The sequence below is a fragment of the Centroberyx affinis genome, unplaced genomic scaffold (assembly GCF_046629955.1).
Source record: "Centroberyx affinis isolate AG114_WGS23_722 - 3 ecotype Tasmania unplaced genomic scaffold, CSIRO-AGI_Caff_v1 ptg002192l_1, whole genome shotgun sequence".
In the NCBI taxonomy this organism is placed as follows: domain Eukaryota; kingdom Metazoa; phylum Chordata; class Actinopteri; order Beryciformes; family Berycidae; genus Centroberyx; species Centroberyx affinis.
Window position 1 is genome coordinate 108,767 of NW_027280500.1, and position 23,225 is coordinate 131,991.

General features: G+C 41.4%; 1 protein-coding gene and 1 pseudogene across 3 annotated transcripts in view; both read left to right on the forward strand.

Annotated features, from left to right (window-relative positions):
- Positions 1–17,546, forward strand: part of LOC139655147 (major histocompatibility complex class I-related gene protein-like) — a 47,799-nt gene extending 30,253 nt beyond the window's left edge. The window contains exons 2-9 of one of the 3 annotated variants that reach the window (XR_011696056.1): positions 8,969–9,235; positions 10,499–10,780; positions 11,052–11,354; positions 15,143–15,244; positions 15,527–15,548; positions 15,761–15,806; positions 16,285–16,321; positions 17,279–17,546. Coding sequence is in view for 2 of the 3 variants with exons in the window: in XM_071532471.1 (XP_071388572.1) it covers positions 7,463–7,508; positions 8,969–9,235; positions 10,499–10,780; positions 11,052–11,354; positions 15,143–15,244; positions 15,527–15,548; positions 15,761–15,782 (1,044 nt within the window). In the remaining variant the exon portion in view is untranslated. Of the gene's footprint in view, positions 1–7,374; positions 7,509–8,968; positions 9,236–10,498; positions 10,781–11,051; positions 11,355–15,142; positions 15,245–15,526; positions 15,549–15,760; positions 15,807–16,284 lie in introns of those variants that run through there. The other 2 variants (XM_071532471.1, XM_071532470.1) reach the window with 2 other exon arrangements.
- On the forward strand, positions 691–4,577 carry LOC139655152 (major histocompatibility complex class I-related gene protein-like; annotated as a pseudogene).
- Positions 17,547–23,225: the final 5,679 nt, after the last annotated feature.

A 23,225-nucleotide genomic window follows, 5' to 3' on the forward strand; every position in this document is an offset into this window, starting at 1 on the left:
TTAATTTCATAATGATCCTTACTCCCTGAAGTCAAGCAGCAGAAGTTAAGTGACAATGTGCAAATACTAGCCTATTGGCCCATTTTTGGGTGAACTAAATATGCAAGAGTAGTCTGACATGTCACTGTTTATGACACAGGGCGTTTATCCTTTGCTGGACGGGCCGCTTTAAAAAAAAAATCGGGGCATACATTAAGAGTATACCCACATCTCCAGGCACCACTACACCACTGACTATAGCACTATTGAGTCGGTGCTTGGAGAGATGGATCACAGATTCAGCGAGCGCAACTCACAGCTGGCTAGTGGACTTGTTGCACTGAATCCAGAAAGTGATACATTTCTTGATGTAAAGGCTGTGAAGCATGTTATGGACCTGTCACGATCGCCTATAATTGAGGCAGAGTACGAAGTTTCAAAACAGTTTTTCAGCTCGTAAAAACAATCACAGCCAATTGAGGGTAATTGGACTATACAATACATCCTCTCAAAGTACCACACACATCTGATCGCAATGCCCAGCGTACTGACTGATTTCAAACATGCCTTAACTTTTGGTGCCTCCACAGCAATGTGCGAGAATTCATTCTCCACTCTGAGAAACGTTTTTTCAGACCATAGACGCTCAATGCTCCACAAAAGAAAGGCCCAGTCGGTTCAGCTAGCGTTTGAGATGGACTTAACCTGAAAATGCACAACCGAGTGGAAAAACACCATTCTCAGGAGGTTCGGTACCAACACTCGCCGCCTGCAACTCTTCTAAAGGTAAGCCATGCGGTTAATTTACTTGATGCCAGCCCTGGCTTTCTTGATGAATACACAAAATATTAAATGATTTTTGAGTCTGTCTGAATTTATTCGGTAAGAGTAGAGTATGTAGTCTATTTCAAATAGCGAGAGAGAGAGGGAGAGAGGGAGAGAGAGAAACTTCAGACCTGGCTTGCACGTAGGCTATATTTTGTGCAGTGGGGGTGCACAGTGCAGTGTGTGTGAAAGACAGAGACTTTACAGCATGTTTTGAAATTGGAGTTGCGTTGGTGTTTGTGTGTTGGTTGTTGGCGGCAAATTCATATTATCAAGCATTTACATCATAGAGTGAGTTATCGAATGGCAGTTTGTGCCCCCCCCGGCGGTTAGCCTATTGCCCTCCCATTCGATATTTTCTGACGCCGACTCTGAGCAGGAGAGGCGCAGGCAGGAGGAGGAGACAAGTGGGCAGAAGCGCACGACGAAGAGCAGGCAGGACGAGACAACCCCCTATAGCACTGCCCCGGGTCGCTGGGGCAACAACAATAACGAACAGGTGCGTGCTTACTGGGCCAAAATGGGACCGTAATCCTGCCATAATAAAGAAGCTGACCTCTCCGCCTCAGAACGGCAGTACAAGCACCAGAGAAGATTCTTCTCCAAAATACATTTCAAGCGCAAGCTCGGTAACGGGGAGTATCTGCCCAGAGAGTGGCTTTGTTATTCACCATCGCAAGGTAGTGTGTTTTGCTTTGCATGTAAAATATTTGGCAATAGCAATGAAAAGTCGTCATTTAGTGACCTTCTGTAGTTTCTCCTAGGAAGAGGATATTGTGGGACTGATCCACAGTGGATGTGATGTTAACTCCAGGATCAGGTTCAGTGTGTGTGTGTGTGTGTGTGTGTGTGTGTGTGTTCCTGCAGCTCACATGAAGCCAAAAGTGTAGATAAACTGTCTGTTGGTCTCTGTGGTAAAGAGAGGATACTGAATGTTACGATCTCACTCTGTTTTACAGCAGTCTCTGCCTCTCTGTCTCTCTCTGAGCCGTCCACACTGTCCACATTATGTTTGGCTGTGAGCGGCTTCCATCCAGCCAGTAACAGCAGTAGGTGTAGATCCTCTGTTTTGTCTGTGGATCAGTGTGTCTCTGTGGTAAAGATGTGATATCAACCACTGATAGTTGACTGTGCTAGGATCTCACTCTGGTTTACTTCAGTCTCTGTCTCTGTCTCTCTCTCAGGTGTCCACACCTACCAGAGGATGTATTGCTGTGAATGGGATGATGAGACTGGAAACATTAATGGTTTAATCAGTATGGTTATGATGGAGAAGACTTCATAACATTGGACCTGAAGACACTGACATGGATCGCTCCAATACCACAGGCTGTCATCGCCAAAGAGAGATGGGATAATAACAAAGCTCAATTAGCATACAGGAATAACTACCTCACCAAGGAGTGCATTGATTGGCTGAAGAAGTATGTGGGCTATGGGAAGAGCACTCTGCAGAGAACAGGTAGAGTCACATGACCTGATGTAGTTTCATGGACACAACAATGTTCATCTGCCTCTTCTGTTTCTAATGTACAGAAACATTACAGTGAATATGAACCAATATATAGAGACCCAGAGAACTGTAATGATTTTTGAGTTTATACATATCTCTCTCTCTCTCTCTCTCTCTCTCTCTCTCTCTCTCTCTCTCTCTCTCTCTCCAGAGCTTCCCTCTGTGTCTCTCCTCCAGAAGACTACCTTGTCTCCAGTTAGCTGCCATGCTACAGGTTTCTACCCTGACAGAGGCATGTTGTTCTGGAGGAAAGATGGAGAGGAGCTTCAGGACCTCATGGACCAGGGAGAGATCCTCCCCAACCACGATGGAACCTTCCAGACGAGCGTTCAGCTGGACGTTTCATCAGTCAAACCTGAAGACTGGGGGAAGTACGAGTGTGTGTTTCAGCTCTCTGGTGTCAAGGAGGACATCGTCACCAAACTGGACCCAGCAGAGATCAAGACCAACAACCCGAGTAAGACTGGGATCAGAGCTGATGGAGGAGGAGAGACACATTTAGTTTAACTGACTTGTAATTCATGTGTTTTCTTTTTGTTGTTCTGTACTGGACCGTTTCTCTGTTTGTTGTGGTTTTGTTGTCATTTTAGTTTCTGTGATCCAGTTCAGTTGGGTTTTTTCTCAGTTTTATATATTCAAATGAACAGATGAAATTAAACTTTTAAAAAGATTGTATATATGGTATCTATTACAAGTTCCAGTCTTTTTTTCTCATGCAGAGTAATTTCTATGTACTGTATGGTGTTCCCTGATAGTGACATAGTTTATTCCTCCTTGAGGGTAAATTTGGGCTCAGTCTTGTTTACCATACCACCATTTGGGCAACCGGACAGTTTTTAACTCCATGAGAATATTGAAGGCAACCAAACATGCCGGTCGGTTCACTAAAACACATTAGGTGTCTCTCTTGTTTGTCTGATTCACATGACCTCCTCTCTATACTTAAAATACTAAAGTGGAACAAATAGACATAATCTGATCTATCCAGTGTTATGTGACAAAGTCTGAATGCTTTGTTTTGGTTCCATGTTCTCCTTCAGGGATCAATACTGCTCTTGTCATTGGAGTCATTGCAGGACTGCTGCTCCACAACATCGTCTGTAGACAACGCCGGTCAGGTTAAGGGGATTTTCATTCATAAATATTGTTCCTCTGGTTGGAGGCTGGTGAGGTTTTGCTGCCGTACAAACCAGAACAGACTGGGAGAGAATATTTCAGCACATGGTTTAACTCAGAGAGAGAGGAGAAGAGTTTAATAACAGAGGAGACCATGGTGGATTCCTGACATGTTAGATATCACAGTCAAGCTCTGCTGCCACTTACAGCCTCTGAATGAATTGACTTTGTAAAGGCTTGTTTTTCTTCCCTTATAATCCATATTGTTATTGTTTTAGAGTAATTTTGACCTTTATCAGTATATAAATATTTCTCAAATAATCATGAAATCGCAGAGAACGTGTGTAGGCCTACCATAAAATAAGCAGATATAGCCTACTGTAATGATTTGAAAAATGTAAAAATCTCTTGGATGCTAATGCTAGCTAGAGACGGTTACAGTCCTGCTAAACTAGCTTTGGCAGCAGTTTGTAAATTCCTTTATCTTGTGCTAAAGTAATTCTAAACTCATATTTCATTCGTATAATGTAGTCGCTGTACATTATCCTTTACATAACATTTCCTTGATGAGTTTAATTATCCATGACTGGCTGGTTGATAGATGCTGCATGTTGTTCAGACTGCAGTTGAAGCTGTTTGTAATTGACTTCCATAAAGCCTCCAACATGCCTGTTGAAAGTCTTCCATGTCTGTGATCACCCCTGTTGAGCTCTGGGAGGAGCAACAAGCACACACCTGCTGTCTGAGGTCAGCCAGACACAGGTGTGCTCAATCTGCCTTTGAGCCTGAGCCTCTCATAACTAGGAGGAGAAACCATTGTTCCGTTTGCTCTGCCACCAACCGGACTGGCCTTCCCTTTGTGCTCGCCAAGTGCGTCTAAAGTGAGTGATATATGAAGTTGATTGTTTAACCTTTAGCTTATTGGGTTATTATTTCATTCATTATCAGTTTGATTATATAATGTGTGTTCAGCTGATGTATTGTTTGCGTGTGTTTGGAAATCAGTCTAATTCCATTCAATGCCAACTGAGAATTTGAGTTTATGCATTTGTGTTAAGTTGAGGAAATATGTGACTGTTTCTAAATGCCATATGGATTCTCTGTTTGTGTGCTCTATACAGAACCCACCACGTTAAAGGGAATGTTACACAGATAATTTCAGCTTGTTGATATCACTTATTGTATTATTATGAATGTCAACTGCTGAAAAGGGGAAATGAATCTATATACGTATTTTATAATCAATCATGACTCAGTTGATATTTTACACATACTACTGGCTAGCTCCGCCAAGGAGGTTATGTTTTCAGTGCTGTTTGTTTGTTTGTCTGTCAGCAGGATTACGGAAAAAATACTGGCCCGATTTTCATGAAACTTGGTGGAAGGGTGTAGCATGGGCCAAGGAAGAACCCATTACATTTGGAGTGGATCCGGATCCGACTCACGAACAAACAATAATAGCATGAACCTTGGCGGAGGTCTGCGCTCTCCGAGTGCCTTTCTAGTTTAGTGATTGTTTTTGCCGTGTGTACTGATGCCAGGACAACACAATAACTTTAGCTAATAACATTACCTCCACTCTGTCTGCAGCAGGTCTCTCCACTCTTGGGACAGCATTTTTCTTTAGGAAAAAGTGCTTTAGGATAGGATTTTGTCTCCTCTTTGGCTGGCAGTAGTCATCCCGGTTAAAATGGTCACTGCAGACCCGATGGTCTGCAAGGCGCAGTGTATGGACAGTAGTGTTGGCATCCATTTGTAGCACAACTAGCCACAACTTCAGCGTGTCACTATCCAACAAAGGCAGTCTGTGAAAGCTGCGCCAAGTGTTGCGCGACATTTTGTTGGCACAATTCGGAAATGCGCAAACACGAACCATTGTTTTTTTTATTATTAATATTTAGATCTTTTAGATAACGCTAAGCTACGATCTCTGTACTCCAACACAACAAACTCCTCCCGGTGGCACTCCTCTCTCCAACTCTCACTCACGTTTCCACAGGTGACTTCCTGCAACAACTAAGCTCTCGCGGGACTTGAGCGAGACTTGGTTACACACAGACGGGATCAAGCTAAAGGTAAGGAAGTACGTTTCATTTCTGTATAGGGTCCTTCCCATACTGTTGTCAGACACTTATAATAACAATCTGAGCCAGTCAGTGGCAAAAACAAGCATTTTAGTGGACGTACATTGACGGTGCGCATTTGCCCCGTCGGATTACATTGCAGCCCGTTTCGCGGCTGCCGGCTGAAGCGATCTCGCTCAATACTGGACCAATTTCAAAAATTGTTGTCCCCATTAGTTACTTAGACACCCGCAGTTGGGAAAATAGGGTCCAGGTTGAAAAATACCGAAGTTACCCTTTAATGACGTTAAAGGGAATGTCCAAGCCACAATAAATCTCCTTTTTTGTGGAACCTGCTGTCTCCTCTCCCTGCAACCCAGTCGCCAGAATAAAATGTTGGCATTTTACGTTTCTGCAAACCACGGATACGTAGAATCTCAACGTTTCTGAACCAAAAATACGTTTCATATCAACATTTCTAGATACGTGTATATCAACGTTATAGTGTTTAACCGCTCGTGGTGCTTTTGAGGCGCTTTTGGCGTTTTGAGGAAATACAATGAGGGTAGGCTATACCATTTTCTGGTTATGAAATAACATAAATTATATATTGTATTACACACCACGTATTTCGAGCATGTAGAACAATGAGATACAGTTTTGTTCGGAATCGCCCAGTTCTCGTATATATGCGCTTGTTTATGGCCTATGGCCATAATTTCATTTTCTGTGACATGCACACATATTTCCTTTACGAAATATGAACACAATATTCTTAACAACCCCCGATATGATTGGTTCTTGGTTCCCGTGATAGGAACGGGACGCTGTGATGAGGAAAATTCATGTTTAGAATGTTGCACATTCTCTGCATAATGTTGCACAGTTTGTTGTTTACGAGTTTAAGTGTCATTTACACAAACCAGATGAAGATTCGTCACCTTAATAGTGCACTTCAGTAATTTACTAATGTAAAGATAAATGATTTTAGCTGGCTGTCACTCCAAAGCCCAGCGCACTTGTTGCCATAACAACAGTAGCCCGGACAGATTTGGCAGTGACACAGCGCGTAGCAAAGCTCATTGATTTCAACGAGGCACCTTTATTTGACACGATTCATTAATTTATTATTATTCATATTGCACGTCCAAAGGAAATGCAGTCAAACCTGTAGTCTATCTCAAGTTCCAATCATTCACTTATTCGTCATACCCATTTATATCGGCTACAGTCAATAATAAAGTGTACTTAGCCTACTTCTTATTCTTCTTCAATGGTCAGACCCCAGCGCCAGACAGAACAGCGCCTCCCCGAGTGCCGTGAGAGGACTACAGTCTAGCTTTTTATATGACAATTAAATTCACCCATTTAACAATTAGATATTTAAAATCTGATTACACACATTACTCAAGTTCTGACTGACACTCAGCAGCTAAATGGAAAATACAACCAGCCTCTCTGGATATTAATGAACTCTGTCAACACAAACTGAAACATGAGACATCAGCAGACTGGTGATCAATGATCCCACCTTCTGATTTCAACTAAATTAAATGAGCAGTCAAAGATTTTAGCTTTGAAATTAGTCAAAGTTCTAATGAAGCAACTATCATATTCATCACATAAGTTTATTTATCTAGAAATTCATGCTTTTTCTACTGTTGTACTCTTTAGCTCCGGATGAGTCAATACAGCTAGACTCTCTCTTGCTACTTGAGTTTAGTTTCACTTTCAATAAACAACTTCAGTTCTTCAACTCAGGCTAGTAACCCATGACGTAACAGCCTTTTCTGAATTTCCATTGGTCAGAATTGGGCTCTTGTTCAGCCCCGTTGTGGCTGTGAGGCTGTTAGACTGACAGATCCAGACATTAAACCAGGAGAAGACCTGCGGACTGGAGACAAACTTTCAACCAGCGGGAGATGTAGGCTATTCATTATTTTCAGCTGTGCTACAACAAAACAAGATGGAGTTTATTTTGTTGCTCCTCTTCTGTCACGTTGCATCTCCAGGTAAGATCACAATTTAAATCTTTCCTTTAAACATGCAATTGTTATAACTGAAATTTGCTTTAGTTACTGCGTGCTGATGTCACATTAAGCTGCATTATATTCACATCTGGCTTTGTTGAGTTTAGTGTTGGTTGAGGTGAATAAATTTGTTTTAATCTTTCTAATATTGCAAGTTAAATGGAGAATGGATGTAAATATATGTATTATCTACTATAGCCTGTTGATTTAGGCTAGTTACTGCGTAGGCTGATATCACATTAAGCTGCATTATATTCACATCTGGCTTTGTTAAGTTTAGTGTTGCTTAAAATGTCCCCCTCAAAAAATAAACCAGGACATTGTGTTATTTTGCCTCCGCATTGAAAAATCAACCGTGGATCTTTTATTTTGAAAAGCCTTTGACTTCGTGCAATGTGGAATGAAGTTGAATGAAGTATCTCCATATGAAAAAAGTGCGCCACAACAAATAGACTTGATAGGGCTTCTTATCAGCGAGGAGCAGACGCAGCCAAGGCAGCGCTCCAAACTGCAGCCAAAAACAAAACTGAATAGATCAAGTGAAGAGGTGTCACTCTGGCCCTAAATTAAATATATTGTAATTACGTGTTCTGTTCTGCAATATTAAAATAATTCCACTGACGTTTTGGCCCGCAAAGGCAGATTGTAAAGAATACAGTGTCTTACATCTAGCCTATTCCAATGTGTCTTTAGCCTATACTGTCTGTTTTATTCATGCAGGAAAAAAAACTTTTTTTTAAATAAAATTATGATTATGGCCATTTCATACAAAAATGTTGATTTTCTAAAATGCCTCCAAAGTTTGTTGCTTTCATAAAAACAATCACATTATTTTTCAAATCTGTGAAAAAAGTTAAAAGCGAAAATTCCCTAAAGCTATGCTAATGCAATATAATGAAGAAGATACTGTATAAGACATTTAGCTTACTTTATGTTAGACTTTCATCCTGTTTAGATGTGATTTTTACATATATATTCATTTTGTATGTGTTGTTTTGTTCTGTGTCTGAGACAAAAAAAATCTCATGTGTTATGTGTGTGAAGTAATGCGTTTCCAAGATAAGTTAGGATTTTATAAGTCTTCTAGTGTCTCCCTCGCTTAGTTTCACTTTCAAATAACAACCTTAGTTCTTCAATTTTAATGAATTTTTAATTTTAATCAATTGTATATTTTATGTTTATGAACGTGAATTGAGTTTTAATCTTCCTAGTATTGCTATGTTAAATGGAGAATGTATGTGAATATATATTTTCTACTATATCCTGATTATCACACTCTTGACTCACAACACTCATATATACCCATATATAATATTATTTAATCTTCATTTAATCTTCATCATAAAACAGTTTGTGAATGCAATGCAAATCACACATTGTTAGTATGAAAATGTATTTTGAAAATGTAAATAAAAACCCTACGGTAACTGTTTGTCCCACAGTGACTCACTCCCTGAAGTATTTCTTCACTGGATCCACTCAAGTCCCAAACTTCCCAGAGTTTGTGGCTGTTGCGTTGGTCGATGAAGTTCAGATCGGTCACTGTGACAGCAACATCAAGAGAGCAGAACCCAAACAGGAATGGATGAACAAAGTTATAGCAGATGATCCACAGCACTTGCAGTGGTACACTGCACACTGTATGCGGTCCCAGCAGGCCTTCAAAGCCGAACTTGAAGCTCTGAAGCAGCGCTTCAACCAAACTGGAGGTTTGTTTGTTTCACTTTATTCTGCTGAAATGTATTTCATCCTGGTTTGTTGTAAAGTAACAGAGAGATGTAGCTTCCATCATACTCACACACACACACGATGACGCTATTCTGCTGTACCAATACAGTGTTTCTGTCCATCCCATAATAACCAAACAGAGATTATTAACAGTTCATCTCCAATAGATTAGATTAGAATAATTTATCATAAAAAAAACATAATAACTCTACTGTAGAAACCTGTTTATCACAACAGGTTCACAACACACAGCTGATAGAATAACATTACTGCCTGGTTTCTCAAACTACGGAGCTGGACTGTAAACTGGACGCAGGCTGCTTCTGCTAGGTTCCATATGACAGCAGTATGTTTTAATAAACCTGCTGACAGGACAAGATGTTAAATTTCTCATCCAGGTCACAGGTTGAAAAAGTTTAACACCCAACTCTGTTGTGTCCATCCTATAATAATTACATAGAATACTAGACAATAGATGATAATTTTTCTGACCACAGTGTGTCTCCAGCAGTAGAAACACTTTAGATAATAATAACGCCAGTCTCCATAACGGTCCTGCTGGTTTCTGCCTTATTCTGACCAGTTGTAGTAACACACTACTGAACAGACTCACTGTCCTGGCTGACCAGGTCTAGCCTAGTGACTAATCCTAGGCTGAAACACTCCTTCAGTGGAAGCTTCTAGACCAGCCTCAGGACAGTCTAGTGAGCTTCTGTAGTTTCTCCTAGGAAGAGGATATTGTGGGACTGATACACTGGCTGCAGGGTTTCAGTGGATGTGATGTTAACTCCAGGATCAGGTTCAGTGTGTGTCTGCTAGTCAGGACTCCACCTCAGTGTATGTGTGTGTGTGTGTGTGTGTGTGTGTGTGAGAGACTGTGTGTGTGTGTGTGTGTGTGTGTGTGTGTGTTGCTGCAGCTCACATGAAGCCACTACCTTCAACAGTGTAGATAAACTGTCTGTTGGTCTCTGTGGTAAAGAGAGGATACTGACTGTGTTAGGATCTCAGTCTGTTTTACAGCAGTCTCTGCCTCTCTGTCTCTCTCTGAGCCGTCCACACTGTCCACATTATGTTTGGCTGTGAGCGGCTTCCATCCAGCCAGCAACAGCAGTAGGTGTAGATCCTCTGTTTTGGTGTCTGTGGATCAGTGTGTCTCTGTGGTAAAGATGTGATATCAACCACTGATAGTTGACTGTGCTAGGATCTCACTCTGGTTTACTTCAGTCTCTGTCTCTCTCTCTCAGGTGTCCACACCTACCAGAGGATTGTTGGCTGTGAATGGGATGATGAGACTGGAGATTATGTTAATAGTTATGAACAGCATGGTTATGATGGAGAAGACTGGCTGGTATTGGACCTGAAGACACTGACATGGATCGCTCCAACACCACAGGCTGTCATCACCAAACAGAACTGGGATAATGACAGAGATAGATTAGCCCGAAAGAAGAACTTCTTGTCCCACATTTGCATTGATTGGCTGAAGAAGTATGTGGACTATGGGAAGAGCACTCTGCAGAGAACAGGTAGAGTCACATGACCTGATGTAGTTTCATGGACACAACAATGTTCATCTGTCTCTTCTGTTTCTAATGTACAGAAACATTGCAGTGAATATGAACTAACATATAGAGACACACTGTACATACAACTGTAATGTTTTTTGGGTTTACACACATCTGTTTCTGTCTTTCTCTTTTCTCTCTCTCCATCCCTCCTTCTTTCTCTCTCTCTCTCTACCCCCTGCCTCCCTCCCTTTCTCTCTCTCCCTCTCTCTCTCTCTCTCTCTCTCTCCAGTGCTTCCCTCTGTGTTTCTCCACCAGAAGTCTCCCTCCTCTCCAGTCAGCTGCCATGCTACAGGTTTCTACCCTGACAGAGTCATGTTGTTCTGGATGAAAGATGGAGAGGAGCTTCAGGACCTCATGGACAAGGGAGAGATCCTCCCCAACCACGATGGAACCTTCCAGACAAGCGTTCAGCTGGATGTTTCATCAGTCAAACCTGAAGACTGGGGGAAGTACGAGTGTGTGTTTCAGCTCTCTGGTGTCAAGGAGGACATCGTCACCAAACTGAACGGAGCAGAGATCAAGACCAATCAGGGTAAGACTTGGATCAGAGCTGATGGAGGAGGAGAGACACATTTAGTTTAGCTAACTTGTAATTCATGTGATCTCAATCCCTCCACTTTCTGACCCTCACTGAGACCTGGATCATACCTGAAAATACTGCCACCCCAGCAGCCTTCTCTGCTGCTTATTCTTTTTCTCACACTCCCAGAGCCTCTGGTCGTGGGGGAGGCACTGGGTCCACCCAAGTGGACTTATGCGGTCATTTCTCTTTCACACCTCTCAATATCCTCTTTCAAATTCCATGCTGTTTCTGTATCTCTACCTATCAAGCTCAACATTGTGGTAATCTAGCGCCCCCCTGGTCAGCTTGGTGACTTCTTTGATGAGATGGATGTCCTCCTCTCCTTCTTTCCTGAGGATGGCACTCCACTCATTCTTCTGGATGACTTCAACATCCAGCCAGAGAAATTGCAATCCCTGACCTTCTTTAACCTTACCCTTTCTCAATCTCCTCCGACTCACAAGGCAGGGAACCTGCTTGACCTCATCTTCACCAGATCCTGCTGCACCTCCAAACCTACTGTTACCTCTTTTCCTGTATCTGACCAACACTTTATAACCTTTTCCCTTTCCATCTCACCCCCCACTTCCCACTCATCATCCACTCACACTATCACCACCCAGCGCAACCTTAAAACTCTCTCACCTACCTCGCTTTCTTCTGCTGTCCTTTCCTCGCTTCCCTCAGCCAAGCAGTTCTCTCTCCTGTCCACTGAGGAGGCCTCCACTACTCTTCTATCCACTTTTTCCTCCTCTCTTGACTCTCTCTGCCGACTAATCACTAAACCATCTTGATCCTCTCCACCCCCTCCTTGGCTGTCTGAATCTTTGCAAACTCAAGGAGCCGAGCATCGGGCAGCTGAGAGGAAATGGAGAAAATCACAGCACCCTGACAATCTCGCTGCCTAACACCTTCTCCTCTCCAACTTCACCTCTGCTGTGTCAACGGCAAATACTTATTTCTTCATTACTGAAATCCAGTCTTCTGCCTCCAACCCCAGTAAACTGTTTTCCACCTTCTCCTCCCCCCCCAACCGACCCTCCCTGCCCCCTCCTTCCCTCTCAGCTGATGATTTTGTCACCTACTTTGCAAAGGAGGTGGATGACATCAGCTGTTCCTTCCATCATCCAGTCACTAACAATACTATTCCTTACTCCAAACCTGCTTCTCTGCCCCTTGTCCCTGGGCTCGCTTCCTTCTCTACCCTCTCCTCAGAAGATGTCCTCACACTTGTCAGGTCTAACCGAGCCACCACCTGCCCCTTTGATCCTATCCCTTCTACTCTTCTCCAAACCATCTCCACCGACATCACTCCCTTCCTCACTACCCTTATCAGTTCCTCTCTGTCCTCAAGCCTTGTTCCAGCTGCTCTAAAGACTGCCAGAGTCAAGCCTCTTCTTAAGAAACCCTCCCTTGACCCTGCTGCTATCCAGAACTACAGACCTGTATCTCTTCTCTCCTTTCTATCCAAAACCCTTGAGCGAGCGGTTTCCAATCAACTCTCTCTCTATCTCTCCCAGAATTACCTCCTGGACCCTCTTCAATCCGGTTTCATGGCTTCTCACTCTACTGAGACAGCTCTCCTTGCTGTCACAGAAGCCCTGCACACTGCCAGGGCTTCATCCCTCTCCTCTGTCCTTGTCCGCCTTGACTTGTCTGCTGCTGTTGATACAGTTGACCACCAAATCTTTCTCTCCATCCTATCTGAACTGGGAATCACTGGATCTGCACTCTCCTGGTACGCATCCTATCTATCTAACCGCTCTTACCAGGTCCCATGGAGAGGATCTCTGTCCAGACCCTCCACACTAAGTACTGGTGTCCCTCAGGGCTCAGTCCAGGGGCCCATGCTATTCTCTTTGTATACTAAATCTCTCGGCCATGTGATCTCCTCTCATGGCTTCTCCTATCACTGTTACGCTGACGACACTCAACTCTACCTCTCCTTACCCCCCTCAGATACACAAATTGATGTGTGCATCTCCGCATGTCTCAAAGACATCAGTGCTTGGATGTCTGTGCACCACCTCAAGCTCAATCTTGACAAGACGGAGCTACTCTTTCTCCCAGGGAAAGATTGCCCTCTCACAGACCTCTCCATTGACAACACCACTGTGTTGCCCTCTCAGACTGCCAAGAACCTCGGGGTGATCCTGGACAACGAGCTGAGAGCTCCTGCTCTGCCTACATTGCAGCGACATCCCACTCCTGTAGGTTGTCCCTCTACAACATCTGCAAAATTCGCCCATTCCTTATGAGGGAAGTGGCACAACTCCTGGTCCAGGCACTTGTCATCTCCCACCTGGACTATTGCAACGTTCTTCTGGCCGGGCTAACTGCCGCTGCCATCAGACCTTTACAGCGCATTCAGAACGCTGCAGCCTGTCTGGTGTTCACCCAACCAAAATTCTCTCATGTCACTCTCCTCTTCCAGTCGCTTCACTGGCTTCCCATGTCTGCACGTATCAAATTCAAGACACTGGTACTCACCTACAGAGCAGTACATCAGACTGCCCCTCCCTATCTGCAATCTCTGGTCAGGTTCCAAACCCCGCCTCGTTCCCTCCGCTCCTCCACCCTTGCAGGTCACCTCGCCCCTCCACCGCTACATGGGCTCAGAAGTCGCTCATCCCGGTCGCGACTCTTCTCATCCCTGGCGCCACAATTCAGGTTACACCTGGACCCCTCTTGAAATAACCTATCTTCTTACCCTGGAGAGGTAAAAAAAAAAAAAAAAAGTGAATTCAATGAATGCTACTTATTCCTATTGAAGGGCTTAGCTGATGAAGACTGTGATGCACAGTTGGTTTCACTACTGTTGACAAAATGCACTTCTTATAAGTCGCTTTGGACAAAAGTGTCTGCTAAATGACGTAATGTCAAATATAATCCTAGTGTAATTGGCCTATGAGCCATTTCTTGAGTGCATATGTGAGGAGGAGATTGAGAAAGGGTAAGGTCAAAAGATGAGAAAAAGTTAAGGAAGGCCAGGGATTGCAATTTCTCTGGCTGGATGTTGAAGTCATCCAGAAGAATGAGTGGAGTGCCATCCTCAGGAAAGAAGGAGAGGAGGACATCCATCTCATCAAAGAAGTCACCAAGCTGACCGGGGGGCGGTAGATTACCACAATGTTGAGCTTGATAGGTAGAGATACAGAAACAGCCATCCTAGACTTTTAACTGTCTTAATATTACTTGGCAACCTATTCCAACAACTTACTGCTGCATATAAAAAAGTTTCCTTTCCCAGGTTAGTCTTAAATCTGGGAGGAACAAAATCTGTGAAGCTCCTTCTAGTAGAGTAGCTATGAATACGTTTTGTTTTTGTTGTTCTGTACTGGACTGTTTCTCTCCTTGATGTGGATTTGTTGTCATTTTGTGATATTGATATTTTTTTTGTTTCTTTTGAGATCAGAAGTTTCCATGTGAAGTTTTTGTGAGTTTTATATATCCAAATGAACAGATTAAATTAAACTTTTGAAAAGATTGTATATATGGTATCTATTGCAAGTTCCAGACTATGTTTCTATGCACTCTATGGTGTTCCAACCAGACAGTTTTTAACTCCATGAGAATATTGAAGGCAACCAAATGTGCCGGTCGGTTCACTAAAACACATTAGGTGTCTCTCTTGTTTGTCCGATTCACACGACCTCCTCTCTATACATAAGAGAAAAATACTGAAGTGGAACAAATAAACATAATCTGATCCATCCAGTGTTATGTAACAAAGTCTGAATGCTCTGTTTTGGTTCCAGATCCCCCACAGTTCCCTACTGCTCTTGTCATTGGAGTCGTTGTAGGATTGCTGCTGGCAATCTGCATCGCTGGAGTCTTGATCTGGAGAAGGAACAATAATGGTGAGGGACGAAGAGTTTTTTTCCTCATCATGAAGCCATTTTTACTCCTCTAGCATAGGATTTAGCATGCTTGTGGCGGTTTTAGTGTTATTGTTCCATAACTTCACATATATTTTATGTGTGGTGCTACTCGTGATTCAAAATGTAAATACCATCTTAACAAATACATTTAGTTGACATATCTAGTAATAGTGATGCATACATTTAACTTAATTTTTTCTTTGTGTTTCCTTTCTGTAATCTGTCACTGAATAATAATATAATCTCTTGTCTGTATTTCAGGGTTCAAACCTGCAGTAAAACAGTAAGTTTTCTTCCTTTTCTTCCATAAAAATGTATTGTTTTTTGGCATCTACTGTACTGTAATGTGTAATATTTGGATCTGTTGCTTGCATTGTTTGAACTTGGCAGAAGGGCAGGCATTAGTAATCAATCACTAATCTCTCATGTCCAGTTCTGTTTCTTACATTACTGTTTATTTAAAATTAAATTATTTTACTTGTCGTCTTTTTGTAGCTTCAGAGAATTCATCTGCTGAATTTTTACCTCCTAACTGATCACAGTGAGTACTTCATCATGTAAACTATTCTGTACGGATATAACTGCTGTACTGGTATAATATACTGGTATATTATACTGTACTGGTATAAACTCATATAGAGATATATAAGTAGATATTCTGTCTTTCCTAAATCATCGATTCCCTTGAGACGAAAACACAATTTAGAGTTGTAATTCACATCCACCTCCTGGTGAGGATTCAAGAAGTCATTCTGATAAAGTATTTTGTCACTCAGTATTACAGTATAATTACAGAAAACAGTTGGTGTTGAGTTTTTATCCAAATTCTGATGTACAAAAAAGCAGATTGCATTACTCTATATCTAAATGTTATCTTTTGATCCAGAAATTAATATCCCATACAATATGAAAGCAAATATTCTGCACAGTGTGAACAATAATAAGTTCAATTAATAATAAGTATAATAATATCAGTATTCATAATAATAAGTTGTCTGTCTGTTAATCCGTCTTGACAGGCAACCTGTGGAGATAAGAAGAGGACGGTGAACTCCAGTAAATTACAGGCATCAAGATAAATTGCAGCATTTTCTAATTAACATTAACAAAACTTGTTCTATTGAATATTGAGATTCAGTTATAGGATTGGTCATATTTCTAATACTGATGCTGCTGTACGGCTGTTTCTGCAGAGCTTTTGTGGAGAGGGATTACTACCTAGCACGCACATCAGGGAAAGTGTCAGTCCTGGTTAAGTTGGAGCAGTGCAGCGTCCACATTGATAGGTGCCAATAGGCTTGGGAATAGGCTTGTTTATCTGCTTATTTATGTGTTGTGTATTTGGGGATCATAGTTGTTTTATACCCTAAACAGGATTGTTCATGCATTCATATGACAAAGAATATTAAAATGTCTTTTTTTATATTTCAGTAGATCAGGGGCCCATTAAATAACACCAAATTAACCTTCTGGTACCTTGATGAATACACAAACACTTCCAGAGACCAGAGTCACAGATTATAATGATAATTTATTAGGTTGATAATTTAGAGACCAACAGAAAGTCATGTTACATCCTCATCAGGCCATTTCTCAGCTCAGAGAGAAATACATAATCTGTCCAGAGGGGGCGCTGTGACACTGCTGAGTCCTCTGTAATGTAAACTCAATGATAAACTTTTTTATTAACATTTATACATTCAGACATTGTAGATTTACAATTACAAAAGTACAAAGGTAAAAAAAAGACAAAAATGTAAAATCAAAGTTACAAAATTACAGGTGAAGTTACACTTAGGCCTATATATGTTGAATTGTTTCAAACCCACTGAGGAAAACCGTGTGTTTTACTGTTTGAACTCAGAGCCTAGTCCAGTGTTAAAGGCCTTCTTGGCCCTGTCACAGATCTGCAGTGTGTTTTGATCAGGAGCCAGTCAAAGTGAAAGCCGGGCCGGTCCAGAACAGGACTGATGCTGATGTTGATGCTTCTGTGTTTTGGTGTTTTGTTCTCAGTGGAACATGTTGGAGGTGATGAGGAACCAAGACTCAAGCTCTGACTGACACTCAGCAGCTAAATGGAAAATACAACCAGCCTCTCTGGATATTAATGAACTCTGTCAACACAAACTGAAACATGAGACATCAGCAGACTGGTGATCAATGATCCCACCTTCTGATTTCAACTAAATCAAACAAGAAGTCCAAGTTTTTGCTTTGAAATGAGTCAAAACTCTAATGAAACAACAACTTTTCTTTCAGCAATAAAACTATTTCTACATCACATGTGAGAGACCTCTATGTTGTTAGTCAAACTTTGGGGGGAAATCTGATAATGAGCACTGGACACACTCTTTCAAATGTATGAGGAAGAATGAAAAAGGTCACAAACTGTACCAGGAAAAAAATATCACAAATGTTTCATTAGCCTACCAGGAATGGCAGAGCAAAGGCACTGAACCTTTTGGGTGTTGAATGTGTGTTTCAGTTTCCTCTAGAGGGCAACATAACTCTGAAAACTCCTTGGCTCAGAATGAAGCAAGTTACCAGAGCAGATTTTCAAACCTTCAGCCTTTCACAGTGTCCTTTCCTTTATTTTTTCAACCATTATTTATCCAGCTTAGTTCTACTGTGAAGGATAATGAAGGATTTATGAAGGATCTCCTCAATGGGAGATCTGGCCAAAACAACAGTATATTTAGTGAGAGACAGAACAACACATTCTGTAAAAAAGTAATACGCAAACTTAGAAAGAAAGTGAGAGAAGGAGAAGTAGAGAGACTGAGATGAAGACAGAAACAGAGAAAGAGACAAACATAGAGACAGAGAAGGAGGATAAACAGTGGTTAAAACAGTAAAACAGTCACCTTAGTATGTGTGTGTGTCTGTGAGTCCTGCAGTGTAAAAAATCAGTGTAAAAATGATTCCATTTAATAATATTTTCAAGGAAATTATACTGGCAAAATAAGAAATTTAAAAAAGCATGTCAATGTTTAGTATGTAAGTGTATTTTATCATTAAAAACAATAAGTATATTTTTTTTAAAAAGTGCAAGTTTTACAAATAATTCAAATTATTACAAAAACTGAAAGAATGACTTGGAGCATGGAGATAATACATAATAGCAGACTGGTCACCTACAAAAATTGTCATAATTGGTAGTCTAGCAATCAGAGAAGAGGGCTTGTAACCAGAAGGTTGGTAGTTCAAACCCCTGACTGGCTGGGAAAACCTGGAAGAATAAAATTAATCAGTAAGGCTCTCTTCTCTTTCAACAAAAAACACTGAGGGGCCTTTGAGCAAGGCAGGTATAACCCCCATCTGCTCAGACCAACAGCAGTGGCTGCACTGGGCAGCTCCCAGTATGAAGGTGTGTAACTGTATGAATGTGAAGCAGGATGTTGTTGAAAATGAGTGTGCATGCTCAGTCAACTGTGATTGGATAAATAAAGGTTGAAAAATAAATCTATCTGTTGATCTCTGTTCCTAGCTTCATCTTTCACCCCTTCTTGCCTCCATCAGAAAAGACTAACTGCTGACTCAAACACTCTTTTTCTTAACAGTTCTCCTATTCCCATAATGCAGTGTGTGGTAAAATATCCAGAAACTGCTGATATTGAATGAAAGAGGGCACAGGTTTTCTCTCAATTACTGATGGATTGTTTTTCAAGGATCTTTCCTCATTCTCCTTCTTTTATATTTTTCTCTCAAATCCAACAATCTCAACATACTGTGAATTTCAGGTGATTGATCGGCCTATCAGAGGCAACAGAACCAGCTTTGTCAAATTCATTTACTTCCCTTTACTTTGTAATTACAGAGCAAGAGAGAGCCACAATCTTTTGATCCGATTAATCGGTTTATTGTAACTACTACAGTGAGTAGATATTTGAACTAGAATAGAGATGGCAAACTATTCATACCACAGAAAGTGACATGATACACACACACACACATTCAGTACTTTCCCCACATGATTACTCAATAGAAGACCGTTAAAAGTGAATTAAGTGAATTTGACTGCTGAATTGCAGGTGCATCAGCCACAAAAACTCCAAAATTATTTAATGTGACAAGGGGAAAGGTCTCAAAAATAATGACAACACATACCAAACACAGACAAACTGCATCTACAGTGGAGGAACAGCGGTGGCAGTTGGAGCTCACCAATAGAGATAGACGGACACATCACAAAACTACATAAAAAAACAGCCTCAAAAACGATCACAAAATTAAATCATTACCTCTGTGTCACAAAAAAAATGTACATTGTACCTTCATAAAGTTGGTATTTATGGCAGAGCTGCCATTCAGAAACAGCTTGTATTCAAGGCCAACGCACAAAGATGCATAACCTGGTGTGAGGAGCACAAAACCAGGTTCTAAATTTGTGCCTAATCAAACATGTGTATATGCACAGCGTTATGCAATCAACAATAATAAATCCCATACGTTCTATATGGCTGTAATCATGCATGGAAAATTCTCCTTCAAATGCATTCATTTACATAAAGAAACGCACCAAACTGACCATACAGAGCGGTCCAGCGATGAAGTTTTTTTTGTAGGCCAATGCAGAAGTTAGCTCTGCCATGGTTCTTTGGCCGCAGCCCCACTAACTTAACTTCATAACTTCAATTGGTTTTTGAATGTGGCTTTGGACTGATGCCGAAAATAAGATCTGTGTTTAATGCAGGCTTGTGATATACATTTAGTTATATGAGATAATTTTGACAAATCAAAACTGCTTTCATGAATTTTAAATCATTTTAAATCATAATTGTAATCCATGTGAAAAAAATCAAGTGCAGCAGAGGAGCGTTCCTCCAACATCACCAACACTCAAAGCTTGTTTCAGGCAGCTATCAAATTCAGAAACCTAAAATTAAAAAAAAACTACAATTGGAAAAAGCTATAAATCTGTGAATCTACAATCTAAATTGAAAAGAGCATGATTACTACAGTTCAGAGGCTTTATGACGGACTATTCTGCGTTATGACATGTTCTAAGACAAGTTAGCCATTTGTTAGCTACTTACTTTATTAGGGCGCATAAAACCTTCACAATTCACAAATGGGATGTTTAATGGTTTATTTTATCTCACAGAATGAAACGTGAAAACTTTCTTAAGGCTTGTCTTAACCACAGACCTTATTTTCAGTCTTTTAACCAAAGCCCTGTTCAAATCATAATCACTTTTCGGCCGAGGGAGCCCGCATGGCTCAAAAAAGCTATAACTCACTTCCGCTTCCTCACTTGCTCAACAACCCTCCCTTTGGGCCACTGTAGATGCAGATTTAATTGTTGAACAAAAGAACATGGAGCACATGAAAAAAACAGAGAGGAACTTTACAGATAGTCTTACAAATGAAGTGGGGCAATACCAAAATGTGCTGACATGGCAGACAATTTAGTGGGAGTTTATGCACTATATTTATTAGGAATGTGATTAGTGTCCTCTTCCAACTATTATAGCACTGTGCTTACTTAACAGTTAATTTCTCCTTTGGATAATCATCAATCATCAATCATCAATTCAGGTTTTTGCTAATGTCTAATTCAGACTAGTAGAGCTATTTTACCCACAATTGCATTTTTCTACCACCGGTAGTTTGTGCGTACACATGGTCAGAACTAGGTATAACTTTATTCACATTCTCACACATAAGTAGAAACTGATAAATCACATTCTGTGCTTAGAAACCTTCGTACATCTGGAAGGGGTTTACATTTGACTTAAAGTCTGGCTCCTTCCACAGCCTCCAAAATCAGCAGATCGAAACATCACTGAAACTTTATGGGCAGTAGATTTTGCACCTCCTTCATCCCTCAAAGAACGGCAGGCTTTGCTTCATGAAGAATGAGGAAAAGTCCAGTATACATGGCACACAGTTCAGGACGCAGTGTGACAGCAGAACAAGGAGGACTGAAGCTGTTCTGAAGGCAAAGGACGGCCCTGCTCCTTATTAGCTTCTTGAATTTCATATATTATTCAGCATTAACATTATTTTGTCCACTCTCTAAATAAGCACTCTATCACTATGTGAATTGCAGCGTGGCATGCAGCAGGTTTCAGTGGTTGGTGAGAGTCCAGCAGCGCACAGGAACCAAACACCATGAGACAGCAACACTGAGGACGATGGAAACGTGATGGAAATGCATGAGATCTGTTCAAACCTCGTGGACTGGGGGCATGCTGTGGAGGCAGAAGTGGTTTCATGTGTCAAGACTAGCCGTTCCACACTGTGGAACTCTCTCGCACTGAACCTGAGAGCCACTGATACACTCAGCAATTTTTGAAATAATCTAAAAGCATATTTGGTTAGTATTGCTTATACTGTTTTTCATTTTGTAATCTGCTAATTTTCTCTCTCTGTCTCACTGTGTTTTAACTCTTAAGTTTTACATTATTTCTAAACTGTCTAATGTTTAAAATGTATGTTTTTCTCTCACTCTTTTTTTTTACCTTACTTTGTCTTTTCCTTTATTTAAGCACTTTGAGCTGCATTTTATGTATGAAGAGTACTATATAAATAAAGTTTTAGCATTATTATTATTATTATTACTGTATTTGTGGATGAAGACGAGACATTATGAGGCATTGTAAGTCATGCAAGATTTGTGCAAACAACACTAAGTAATGAGACTAGACAGCAACAGTGTGTGAGGTTACAGGCACTGTTAAGTGAGTGGGATTACAGTATTAGTGCTCCAGACTGTATTGGTTAATGGACATTTTACAAAAATATACTGTGTGAAATGTGAAGGAAATTTAAGGAGACGTGGTTGAAGTCAGGTGGAATCCTTCAGACCCGTGCAATCAGAATAAGAAACCATTTCAATGCCACGTTCAATAAATACACATACATATAAATATACATGAAGATACAAAAACAATTTGTGCACACTGGTGCTGAGACAAATCAACAGTTTACAGATATTCACTCTCATTCACACACATTATTTGCCAATATATCAGGCTGATATTGGGCTTTAATTAAATATCAGATATCAGCCAGTCAGTGCCGTCCAGCGGCGATGTGATGGAGGTTTCTCCCTGACCACAGCTACATGGAAGAATGCAATGAAATTTGGTTTTCATCAAGTGTATTAAAAAAATATCTAAGTTGGAACTAAACGCTCAAATCTGATTCATAACTTTAGACTCAATGCAGTAGAACCACATTTAGGCTTTTGCTAATGTCAGAGTTTTGCATTAACAGTTTATTACAATGTTATACTGCATGGTAATTCATTGTGTGTGACAGTATTGGTGATAAGGCAGCAGGACAGCCTGGAGACTGTTCTGTAACTGAAAGGTCACAGGTTCAGTCCCTGTCCTGTCGAAGTCTCCCTGAGCCAGACTCTGAGCCTGCTCACTCATTGTCAGCAGCTCTAAATTAAAGTGGAGACTAAACACCGAAAACATAAAATGATTTTACCATTTCATACTTTGAGAAACAAGAGACAGATGTCAGACGCACACCCAGACAGACAGACAGACAGACAGAAATCCGAATCAATCAATATCCTTGTCATTGAGTAAAGTCTACTTCAAGTTCACACGTTCTCAGGGGCGTCTGCAGCCGGCTGCTCATTTTGTCCGGGGGAACTCCGCTGACCCCCGAGCCACCGCCGGGGATTGTCCTGATGCAAATCAGGGGGGGGAACCAATTCATCGTCGCACAATTCGATTAGACATCTGCATATTGAGCATCTGCACCCCCAAAAAACTGCCAATACCACCCCCCCCCCCCTCCCCTGTCGCCCCCACATTCTCCCGCCCCCCACGGGGGTAGCGCCCCACGACCCCGGGGGCAGCCTCTGTCCCTGCTCCCCCACCCCCCCACCCCCATCTCCCCCTCCTGTCCCCTCCTGACCCTGTCAGGCCCGGCTACAATACCTGACCCCGCCCCACAGACGGGACGAGTGGAGTTCAAGGTAAACGTCCCTTTCTCTGCG